This window comes from Leptinotarsa decemlineata, unplaced genomic scaffold, assembly GCF_025532065.1.
Source record: "Leptinotarsa decemlineata unplaced genomic scaffold, Ldec_3_MD MMD2_tig00001719_RagTag_RagTag, whole genome shotgun sequence".
In the NCBI taxonomy this organism is placed as follows: Eukaryota; Metazoa; Arthropoda; class Insecta; order Coleoptera; family Chrysomelidae; genus Leptinotarsa; species Leptinotarsa decemlineata.
In genome coordinates, this window is record NW_027412569.1 from 4,467,627 (window position 1) to 4,480,373 (window position 12,747).

Here is a 12,747-nt window from a genome sequence, read left to right on the forward strand (position 1 = left end):
AATTCCATGAAAATCAAAAAATAAATAGATAAGTACTCTTTGATCATTCCCATATTGATTTCAATCTAAGAGCCACCGGTAGACAGCTGTTTCAGCCTATTGGGCATCGTCAGTACCGAGCAGGCGGTCCTCGATTGAAGGCAAAATGAGAAAAACCAAGAAAGTACTTGATAAAAAAAGCTGCGTAAACGCAAGCGAAACATAAGTGTAACACCTATTGGTGTGACACCCAAGTCAACTTGCCAAGTTTTTTATGCCAGTGTTGGTGGTTTGACCAATCACCCGACAACTGCGGTAGCAGATGTACTGACGATGCCCAATAGGCTGAAACAGCTGTCTACCGGTGGCTCTTAGATTGAAATCAATATGGGAATGATCAAAGAGTACTTATCTATTTATTTTTTGATTTTCATGGAATTATTTTCCAGCAGCTTGACTGCTTAACCTTTCCAGATTATATATATATATATATATATATATATATATATATATATATATATATATATATATATATATATATATATAATCAATGAAAATATATTGGAATTCACATGATGTTGTGCTTAGTGAATGTATATATAAACTTTACAAAAAGGATTTGAAGCTTTAGTTGAGTTTGAGGAGTGCCTAACATTTATTCCAACAGTTTTGATTTTTTCGAAAAAATGATTGAAAATATATCTGTCTTCTCCAATAAAGTAATTGAACAATGACAAAAATTTTTCATATTCACTTCTCAAGGAGATCGAAGCTGTCGACCTAACATGATGATTGATATTCCACATTCAACCTATTGGGTTCAACACAGATTTCTCAAAAGTCAGTCCGTCTCTGGCACTGGCTGATACAGATCCGCGAGTGCGGTCACTGCCTCTAGGCCCGGTGAGAGGATGTGACCCGATTTTTCACCACCGAATTTTACACAAGAACTCGATGACTACATGTTTGGATGTCGCTCAAGTGGGGAATCAGAAGATACCACTATAAAACCACCGATGAACTTGAAAAAGGTACAAACGTTCCATTTGTCTTTACTTGGGTAACACGGTTACTCGAGCAACGAACATGAGGTCTTACTTGGTAAGTATCTTGTGAAAATTCGTGAAAAGTGCCCTCTGAGCAGTGAATCGTGACAAAAAATAGTGATTTTTGAAAATGTGTTTTCATTGAGACGGATTATTGAAAGACATCTGCAGGCAGCAATCCCGTGGCATGTGTACTTGTCACTTTACTATTCGACACAATAGACTTAGCACTTCAGTGTGCTACTGTTGGTTAGTTTGAATGCCGTCAGCATCAGATACCTTAGGTCACAAGCCGATTGTAATTATCCAGGGTTCAAATACTCTGAATCCTCTGAATTTCCTTCAATTCTAGCGACTCTTTCTTTCTTTGTGCGATTCCACATGTGTGTATAAAGATGGGGAAGTAAATAATCAAAAATATTTTTTTACAAAAACTGATCTCTTCATAAAAATAGCATTTGCTGCCTACAGACGTTATTAAACCTGAGTACCTAATTGAATACTCTCTTTCAATTTCGTTTATGACTGTATAGTATATATGAAGTCAATTCGAACAGCTAACTGTTTTGTTTTTGGCATTACTCTCTACAACTAATGAAAAGGTCGTGTGGATGATAAAAAGTTCGTGTAGAAATGCTACGCCGCCCATGCCATACACAGAAACTGCTGAAGTTTGGTAACAATTTAGTTTTCATGCTATTCGAATTGACTTCGTATACCCGTGAAATTCGATTGGTACAAGTTTTCATTTGTACCTGAGAAGTATTTTCATAAAATTTTGGTGGCCGTAAATAATTTGGCTGTTGCATTACAACTTTTTTCTTGATAGAGCTTTCAAAACCATGTCTTCAGTTCATGATAATCTTGAAGTTTCATCTTCCCAGTGTATTTTTGGGACTGAAAAACTCTTATATCTCTCACTTAGCACTAATCGTTTGGATTATTGCAGGGGCGTTATTTAGGCCGAAGGGCATTCACATATAAACATATAATGAAATTAATTCAACAAAAATAAGAAATTCTCTTTCTCATAGTTTAAAATCTACTTTACAGTGTCTTGCTCTTCTGGCTCTCACACAAGCCCGGCCGGAACCCCCAAGTGGTTACAGTTACCCCGCTCCCTCCATAGGCCTTGGTGGTGGACATGGACCCATTGTTGATGGAGGCACCATTGGAGCTATCGGCCTAGGAGGCCACGGAGGTGGTGGAGGTCTCTCCATTGCAGGAGGCAGCAGCGTAAGTGGAAGTTACCACTCTGGATCTTCCTCATTCTCTTCAGGTCATGGCTCCCACGGATTCAGCTCTGGGGGAGGATTTAGCTCAGGAAGCGGATTCGAGTCAGGAGGTGGATTCAGCTCAGGTGGAGGATTTGGTTCAGGCGGTGGATTAGGAGGAGGATTCGTTTCAGGCGGTGGATTCGGAGGAGGATTCGGATCTGGCGGTGGATTTGGAGGATTCGGATCAGGTGGAGGCGGTGGTTTCGGCTCCGGCGGAAGCGGTGGTTTCGGCTCCGGCGGAAGCGGTGGATTCAGCTCCGGCGGCCAACTAGTCCAAAAACACATCTACGTCCACGTACCCCCACCAGAACCAGAAGAGTTCCACCCACAGAGGCCAATTTCCATAGCTCCACCACAGAAACACTACAAAATCATCTTCATCAAGGCTCCATCAGCACCCACTCCAACTGTACCTACTATTCCTCTGCAGGCGCAGAACGAAGAGAAAACTCTTGTATACGTGTTGGTCAAGAAACCTGACGACCAACCAGAAATCCAAATTCCTACTGCCATACCCACTCAACCTTCCAAACCTGAAGTATACTTCATCCGTTACAAAACTCAGAAGGACTCGAGTGGTGGTGGATTTGCGTCTGGAGGATCCGGCAGCGGTGGACTTTCTCTGGGAGGTGGCTCGATTGGAGGAGGATCACTCGGAGGAGGATTAATCGGAGGTGGTTCAATTGGAGGAGGATTAATCGGAGGTGGTTCAATTGGAGGAGGATCTTTCGATGGAGGTTCCATTTCTGGAGGTCATCTGTCTGGCTCTTCCATCTCTTCTTCATTCAGCAGTGGCGGTTCGTTTGACTCTGGCATCTCTCTGACCGGTTCAAGCCATAGCCATGAACATAGTCATAGCCATAGTCATGGTCATGGTGGCTCATCATCAGGCTCTTCTGGCATTTCTTCCAGCTACGGACCACCAGGACACATTAGCGGTGGTCCTCACTAAGCAACTAGATTGAATTGCAAACGCGTAGGGCTGGGTAGCTCTGTTTTAGGGCTTCTCAGTTGGACTAAAGACTTTCGAGATGTGATAATCTCAATTTCGTTCTTTGTACATAGTTCATTTTTATATTTAAGTACTTTTTTATAATGCTGTTCATGTACAGTCTCTTAATCAAGTGCGGTGACAAATATATGTATTTTTCATTAGACAAATTTGTTAATTTATTCCCTTTTTCACAACCAAAAAGTTCAAAATGAAAAAGATTATAGTCGTTAAAAGAATTACATATTTTTAAAAACTCATTTTATTGGGAAGTAACGGTAACGCTGTGATGAGTATTTTCTAGACTCTCGAATAATATTCAAATGATGACTTAAAGTCGGGTAAGGTAAAACTGTGAAACAATTTTTTTCAAGGACAAAACACAAGCACCACAAGGAAATCTTTAAGGCACTTTAAGACCGGTGCCTGTGTGAAAGTAGCGATTCACGTTGGATTTCAATCACTCGAGATTAAATCATTTGGAACAACGCTATTAAGAATTTTATTCAATACAAACGCAGTTCTCCAAATAAAATCTGATATCTGATCAATTTTTTCAGTTGTGTCGATTTTCTGACATACAATTTTCAGAAGGGAAATTTTGTTCACTCAATAATCTTATATGTGATTTTCATTTTCATTTAAACAGATTTCTATTTATTACACGTATAAAATATATCATAGCTATGAAGGTAACTGTCCTTCAGTTCATTACCGTATCATTTTTAAAATAATTGAATGACGGCTTCAGAAATTAATAATCACAATCATTATTTCACTTTCGAAAATTTGATTTGTTATAAGTAACCCGACAACTACTAATTACCATTTCTGTATTGTTTTGGGACACCATTAGATTTCTCCATCACCGAATCGATGATTAAATGAAAAACCAGCATGGGGTCACTTTCTCGAATATCTGTCAGATAAATATTCATCATTCAGTTGTGATAAATGTCATATTGATATACGATATTTGCGAGGATCAGTTCAGACTTTAAGAAATGAGGATACATGACGATTCATGCTGATATTACTATGACAAATATTTCTGTGAGATATTTGAAGATTATTCGGGTCACTAAGTGGACTATTATTCTTATTTTAGATTATAATTATATTATATTATTCACTTCTCGTGAATTATAGTAATAATTCACGAGGAGTGGTGAATTATAGTAATAATTCACGAGAAGTGGTGATCGAGAATTTCTAAAGCACCTTACTTTATAAAAAAAAAAATAAAACTAATATTCATTTCATTAGTTCGGACTTCTATTGTCTGATATGATATAAATTTATTTCAAATCCTTGAAAGAATATATAACAAATTAAAAACATTAGTCGAAAAATAACAAGTATGTTAACAATTATCACCCGAAGACTATTGTGGATACTAACAATCGAAACGTCGTGAAGTAACTTGGCTTGGAATCGTTTAATTTTCATTTCTTGTTAATACTTTTCAATTTTCATGTCGTGTTATTAGTTAAATTTTTTAATTTTTTCATTGTTGCTTGTATTTTATTTCATTGTGATTTCAGTTTTGTTTTTGTTTGATAAAATTATTTTTCAGGTAATCTTTTAAATTTTTTATAGATCCTTCCAGGGATTCCAAATCATATATTAGAAAATGGAAGTCCAAACCAATGAAATGCACAACAAATCATTGTCAACCAACTTCTAACAAACGAATATTCACAGTGTATTGATAGATATTTATAATTTTTGGGAAAGAAAGTTTTTGGCTTTCTACTACTCCATCTCGATACAAAAAAGATGAGGGAATCTTCCAAAGAAAGGAAGGAAGTAATCAATTTGAAAATGAGTAACTCTATACATGGATGTGTAGATTTTGCAAAGAAGTAATTTTCAGACACAAACTGAAAGAAACAGCTACTTTCATATAAACATTGAATTACACGGAAGAAAAAAATTCTTTCGAAACAAATACTTTTATATGAACACTGAATTATACAGAAGATACTTTTCTTTACTCAGTTTGTATTTCAAACATTCGTTGTGGAATAAAATCAGATATCATTCACATGAGTTCTACTTTAAATGGATGGTAACAAATTGCACTTACATGGAACACTGTCATCCTGACTGGTATATATCGATATTTCGCCGTAAGACACTTGCTCTAAGGCTCTTCAGTACCAAATTGGATAACATTATAGAAAATACACACCATTCATTCATGAATTACGATTTCTAATGTCACCGAATAAGCTTGATCTGCTTATGTCATCGATGACATTGTAATCACATTCATTCACCTATTTGATTTAATCCCAGCCAAGAGGAATCTTATTTGAATTAAAAGAGTGATTAATTTTTGGGAAAGAAAGTTTCTGGCTTTCTACTACTCCATCTCGATACAAAAAAAGACATAAGGAAGTCTTCCAAAGAAAGGAAGGAAGTAATAAATTTGAAAATGAGTAACTCTATACATGGGTGTGTAGATTATGCAAAGAAGTAACTTTCAGACACAAACTGAAAGAAAGTCCTCCTGAAACAGCTACTTTCATATAAACATTGAATTACACGAAAGAAAAATGAATGTCATTACGATGTCATCGATGACATAAGCAGATCAAGCTCATTTGTAGACTTCCATCCTCCCGCGTCACTGTTTCAGAAGATCTTCTGCTTGTTTGCTAGCAGAATCAGGAGCAAATATAACGGATATTAAGAAGCATGGAGGATGGAAGTCTAAAACCATACCTGAGGGTTACATCGATCAATCTATTTCTTATAAAAAGGCTATTGTTGAAAGAATAATCCCAACAGCTTGCTCCAGCGTTCCAGCATCGTCCTCTTTACTTCATGAGTTAAATGTTGATGCCCATGAAATTGTCAACACAGCTAGTTCGAATATATCACAAGGCTTTTCAATATCGCAAGGTATTAATATCAGCAGTTGTTCTAATTGTACTTTTCATATTAATGTTCATAAATAATAATAATAATAATAATAATAATAATGTAATTAATGTATATAATATATTCGTAACAGAATTTTATTGTATCTATATCTATTGTTCATAACACTTCCTTGCAAACTGAATAATTGTTTTGTTTATTGCTATATGGTCGAAAAAAATCGTGTTAAAAATATTTTTAACACGCTACTTTGTGAACATCCTCTTTTAATACTCTTGACAACCATTAAAAATGTTACTTTTGATGACAGTTGTACAATATTCACTCTAAACATCGAATGTCTACCAGTGAGGATGACAGTATTCCATGTAAGTGAAATTTTACTTCTTTGATCAATTGTATTGTGTAGGAATCCTGTGATTGATATCTGAATTAATTGCATTACGAATGTTTGGAATACAAACGGAATAGTGAAAAGTGTTTTTCGTATAATTCAGCGTTCATATAAAAGTATTTGTTTCGAAAGTAATTTTCTTTCATGTAATTCAATGTTTATTTGGAAATAGCTGTTTCTAAAGGGCTTTTTCTTCCAGTTTGATTCTGAAAGTTACTTCTTTGCATGATCTACACATCCATGTATAGAGTTACTTTTAAAATTGATGACTTCCTGCCTTTCTTTGAAAAATTCCCACATTTTTAGTGGATGGAGAAGTAGAAGGCCAAAAACTTTGCTTCCCAAAAATTAATCTCTCCTAAAAGTATACCATCTCAATTCAAATGTGTTATTGGTATTACTAGACATTGTAGAAGAACAGTTTTTCCAAATTTGTCATTAGGTCTATTCTGTTGATGTGGATGTTGCTTTATTTCGATGTTTGATATTGAACGTTTCTTACTATTTTTTTGGGTACCTACATAACTTGAAAGAATTAGAAAACTCAAAAGAATCTGCATATATTCTTTTAGAAGATAACAAGTGTATTTCAAATTGCTCTATAAAAATGAATCGTACCTGGTAATCATTGCTGAGGCGAGAGGTTGAAAATGTAAATATGAACTTTAGCTGCTTTCTCAACAAAACATTCCTTTAACGCATGTCAAAACAAATACAAGTTTTTACAATTGAGGCGAAAGTTTTCAAATGTACGGGTTTTGAAAACGGAAAAAGATTGTTTTCCGAAACTTTGACGACTAAAAAAGCTGAATATAGAAATTTAATCTTTTTCAATTGAGATTTTCAATTTTCAGTCAAAATTTATGAATACGACAGTTTACTCTTGATTAGACTTCAGAAGATTGATTCTCTATTGATTTGGCTTTATATATTTTTCTGATTGTGAAAAGTTATGTACCCAGAAAAACATAAAGAGATATTGAATATTGAAGTTACCAACCTTTTTTTGAGAATTATTGAATGGTAAGAATTGATAAGAATAAGCGGACCAAAAAAATATTCGCAAAACCGAATCACACTGTACATCAAAATAGAAATGTAGGCGATGGTTTTGTAAGTGAGTAACTTTAGAATAGTTGGGTGGAGCAGTTGTAGCTGTACATAATTGGTACTGAAAAAATCACCGAAACTTTCACTTGCGATACGCGCTTCATTTATCATTAAATTTACTCAATGCAGCACACATCTGTCCTTCAATTAGTAAGTATTTAATAAGAAAATGATCACTATTTACCTAGACTCATGTTATAGGACACAGCGTTGTTGGCTTATTTATTTGCCGCTTTCAAAAATTACTGTCAACTTTCTTATTTCCAACTGCACACATAATTTGGTTTTATGTAGCATTCAATTTTTTACAATCTCAAACGTTAAAGTGGAACGTTATGTACATATGTTTAGAATTTTACTTGAAATTAAAATTTCAATAGGTATGATCTGGTGGTTTCATTTACACTTGAGGTTTTTCTAAAAAAAAAAACGCATTTGATTGCGAAATTTTCAACGTGAAGATGTGATTTTTTTTATCATTTCGAAGACTAATAGTCAATAAAATTTGAATTTTTCAAATCACAATTAATACGAAAATCTCAATAATATGAGAAAAACATTTTGAAACATGAAATAAATTGACCTGGAATCTGATAGTTTTTCATTTGGGTGAAATTGTATATCAATGCTCTTTCTCATATTACCTATGTTGTGTAGCGTTCGTGTAACTGAATGAAAAAAGTGATATCTGATAATTTATTGCTCATACGTATGAAGTAGTTGTTGCAGATAGACTTTTTCTTGAGTTTCTGGCATGATCTTCACATCTTTGTTAAGAGATTTCATTGAAGTTATTCGAAATAAAAAATTAATGACCCTGAAAAAATATTGCCTTTTCATTTTGATAGAAAAAAAAAACTCTCCTCAAATTTTAAGTCAAAGCTAGGAGTATGAGTAACTTATACTAGGAGTATAACTAACATAAGTAAAATAACATTGACTAAGTTTTTTTTATATTTTTTGAAACAGCAGTGCAATAGTCTCTACATATTTCTTATTGACACGCTTCTATGGTTACTATGTGTCTCAAAAACAAATCTTTGGATATTTTTTTCAGAATCAACACTGTCTCTATATTTTTAAATTTTTTTAAGGGCAGCACAAGCACTACAGGAAAATCTTTAAGGCGCTCTAAAAGCGGTGCTTGTGTGAAAGTAGCGATTCACGTTAGATTTGAATCGCTGAAGATTGGAAAAACCTTCTCAGGAAGTTTATTCCACATATACGCAGTTCTTCTAATGAAAGAGTTTTCAAGCAGTGAAGTTCGAGGTGTAGCGAGTTGAACCTCAAAACGATGATCAGCCGCAGCTCGTCGCATATTTCTGATATGTACTGATCTTGGTGGAATCAAATGACCACGTATCGTGAAATATCTATAGGAGAGAGACAATTCTCCAACCTTTCTTCGATGTTTCAGGCTATCAAGATGGCCAGTGATGTTCGTTTCTCCAATTAGTCGGATGGCTTTTTTCTGAATGAAATCCAGCAGCTTCAGGGTATGCTGTGGGCGGAGCGGAATGAAATCCGAGCGTTATAAAGCATCCAATGTTGCTGAGGTGTGTACAGTTTTCTGATTCAGAACAGTGTTCCAAGTTTTTCAGAAGCAGCCTTTGCAGTCCCAGCGACATGATTGTGCCAAGACATATTATATCCGGTTCAGAGACATTGAAGAAAGTTGATGCCTGGGTTTTCTTGGCATTGAATGGGTAATGTTTCTTCTGACGAAAATCAAGTAGTTTTCATAAAAAGCTCTGAAACAACGCATTTTAAACTTATCATTTCAACCTTTTTCTTTAAAAAATATTTAAGTACTTAAAAAAGAGGAATGAAATAATGCATTCAACATTTAAAGGAATTCGTTTCTATTTCACCATTTGGCAATATCGGTTATAGCTAATAAAGGACAATGAATCTGTTACCTGTATGAGACAAACAAAAATGACATATTTCAGAGGCGTGCTGTTCTGTTTACTTATGTTCCGAGTTCCGAGACATTCTGTGACATATGACATTTTGTGCACTTAATCTATCTTCCCCTATATAAATAAATAACAAAACAACTGTTGTTTATGTGGCTTGTGGAGGTGGTATTGAACTATAATTTAGATTTCGCCTTGATTGTTGATTTATAAAGATAATTTCCCTTTTTCAAAATAGAATATCTAGGTACGTATAAATTATTTCAACTTGATATAGGCGCTGTTGCCAATATGTGAATTAGAAACAAATCCCTTTAAACATTAGAACCCAACATTTGAAACATCAATTTGAATACTTTTCGAAGTGAATTTGAAAAACTCATGAATTAAACTCAACTCAATTTTGTTCAAACTTGCATTTGCTGTAATAACTCGAATTGAGGAACATTCCCCATTGAACCTGGTTACTTTCACCCCAATTCGAAATCACATCGAGATCGTGATTAATATATTTATGCTACCTTCTGCTGCCGGTGAAGATGTGCATTTGCAGCCGATGTATTTGAACCCAAATGGAATAACGAGACAAGTGTGCTGTCGTTAGCAAAGCTATATATTAGATTTTCAGTTGTTTCCAGTAGGTTGTTGATAAACAATGAAAAGAAGATTGGAGACAATATGGATCCCAAGGGAATACCAGCGTTGATGATAAAAGTATTCGAAAGATATCCATCGACGGCCACTTGCAGGGAACTTTCTTTCGGGAAGCTGGAGAGTCATACCCAAAAATGATCCGATAAGTCATAGCATTGAAGCTTTGAAGTTTGGTCAGCAAACCCTAATGCCACACACGGTCAAAAGCCTCAGAAATATCAAGCGCAACAACTCTTGACTCTCCATGTGTCTCGTTTGCGTTCAAGGGCGTCGCCAGCTTATGACTAAGGGGGAAGCAATTTGGCAATATTATGGAGGATAAAAAATATAAACGCTTGGTGCAGTCGAAAGCATGAAGCGTTACATTTTGACAGTCTTTGCCTCGATGACGATTGTAATAAGAACGGTTCTGATATCAATGTATAAAACTTCACAAGCCCTCGACAGCAGCACAGTAATTATTATTTATTTCAACAAAAATAATATTTAATTAAAATATAGCCTGCGGGGATTTTTTGCAAAACTTTCAACCACTTTATCATTAAAATTATTCAGGTTTTTTATTCATTATAGCTCTGTGTACACTCATCATGGCCAGACCATTAAGGCGATCTTCTGCCATGGTGCTTCTTAGCCATTTTTTCAGTCTTCTGAGGCTGCTAAAGGATCGCTCTATTGTACAGGTCGTGCATGGTAGAGCGATCAACATTTTCAATGCTTTTTCCGTTTCGGGAAAGGAGGAATTTATTTTAGGACATCAACAATTGTAAGACTTGTTAGAATAAGCCTATCGTGCCACAATTGCTGCCAAAGTTCGAATTCATTATTTATGTTCGGTAAATGATAAAACTGGGCAATAGATTCACAAGTTTGTTTCAGATGTCATCTTTTACATCTGCGCCGGGTGTAACTTAGATAATGCGAATGATGGCGTGTTTTCTTCAGCAAAACGTACTTCAAGGGAGGTGATAATTGAATCTAAGTATGGTATTACTAAAGACCTCTTTCAGTATTCTGAAGGGCTTTCTGCTGGATGATTGCTTTTCTGACGTTGTTTCCACGTAATACGCGGCATTGATGTAATGCTCTCCTCCAGTCCGACTTTCTCCGCAACAGCAGTAGCTTCCTTTATAATTTCGTCTGTCACTTCTTCCAGATTTTCACGGTGGTTTTTGATTAAAAGTAAAATCCTTTCAACGTGTTCCGAGGCTTTGACCACGTCCAAAGCTACAGATTGGTGTACATTGACAACGGGTTCCACCAAAGTCGAGTATTTGGCTACCAACATAATTCCGAGAATGAAAGAAATTCTGGAAGTAGTCGCATACAGTTGGAAGGCACTTTTTCGAGTTGCACTATTTCCTTCCTGAGATAATGTCTGCAAGGCTTCCAGAATTATTGGAAGATTTTCTTTAAAAACTCTGGTTGTGTGTTTCTCACCCCATCTTGTCTCGCAAAGTCTGAAAATATTAGGTATCAACTTCCTCCTTATATACCCAAACGAACATAATACTAGAATGTACGGTAACATTCTACCTGGTCCAGAGAGTTCATTGAACAAGCGCCATCTAGCATCCAGTAGCAATACTAGGTTTTACAAGGATTGTAGTCGATTTATTCAACTGTAGGCTGTAGGTGTTTCTTATGAACACTTACACTTACAGATGGCATTGTCCACAAAATTAAAAGTGTATGTTCGTAACAATAACTTCTACTCTAGGTATGCCGCATACAAATTATACAAAACTAGCGTGGATGCTGGTGAACGGCTGTTGTAGAAAGAAATGCAATGCACAAAACACACACACACCATACCTACCTCCTACCCAGATATTTGTACACTGTTTAATGGCAAATCTGATATAGTCGTGATGATAATTGCAGCGATTTCAAAAACGGATGTCAAAATCTTAATGTTATTCTGAATATTTCAATACTTTCTACAATATACATTAAGCGGAATTCATTAATAGGTAAGGAAGTTACTCGCACTTTGGTCGCTTTGCGTCTAGCTACATTTGATCTCTATGGGGGCAACTGCCGTCTTGCCCCCCGTTGGCGACGCCCTTGATTGAATTATTCCGAATATGGGTGACATACGATAGAAGATCGCCTGTTGATATTTGTTTCCGAAAGCCATATTTATGACCGCTCAACATGCTAAAGCCTTCCAAATATTTGAGGATATGGTGGTTTACGACTTTCTCCATGATTTTTGATATTACTGATAACAAAGCGACTGGTCTATATGCGATGTTTCAAATCTGTTTCTCCTTTTCAATTTCAAAATGCGGTTGTTGCTTCATCAAAAATTACTAGTCACACAGCAATGGTGCCAAACTGTTAAATTTGATAACTACTGCATAATAATGTCTGTAATGTCGATAGAAATCATATTGATGAAAAGCACAATGTCAATGTTATTTCTACCCATTTCGGTTCTTTGTTATTGACGCAATATAGGATTTCTTGAAAACATCTCAGAGTT

At 35.6% G+C, this 12,747-nt stretch overlaps 2 protein-coding genes across 2 annotated transcripts in view; both read left to right on the plus strand.

Annotated features, from left to right (window-relative positions):
* Window positions 1-12,747, plus strand: part of LOC111501885 (endothelin converting enzyme 1) — a 354,283-nt gene that overhangs the window by 228,149 nt on the left and 113,387 nt on the right. The gene's annotated exons all lie outside the window — the stretch shown is intronic.
* On the plus strand, window positions 937-3,463 carry LOC111501887 (uncharacterized). The gene is made up of 2 exons (XM_023155805.2): window positions 937-1,080; window positions 2,079-3,463. Exons 1-2 carry the CDS (start codon window positions 1,066-1,068, stop codon window positions 3,252-3,254), a joined length of 1,191 nt encoding a protein of 396 aa, XP_023011573.2. The 5' UTR covers window positions 937-1,065; the 3' UTR covers window positions 3,255-3,463.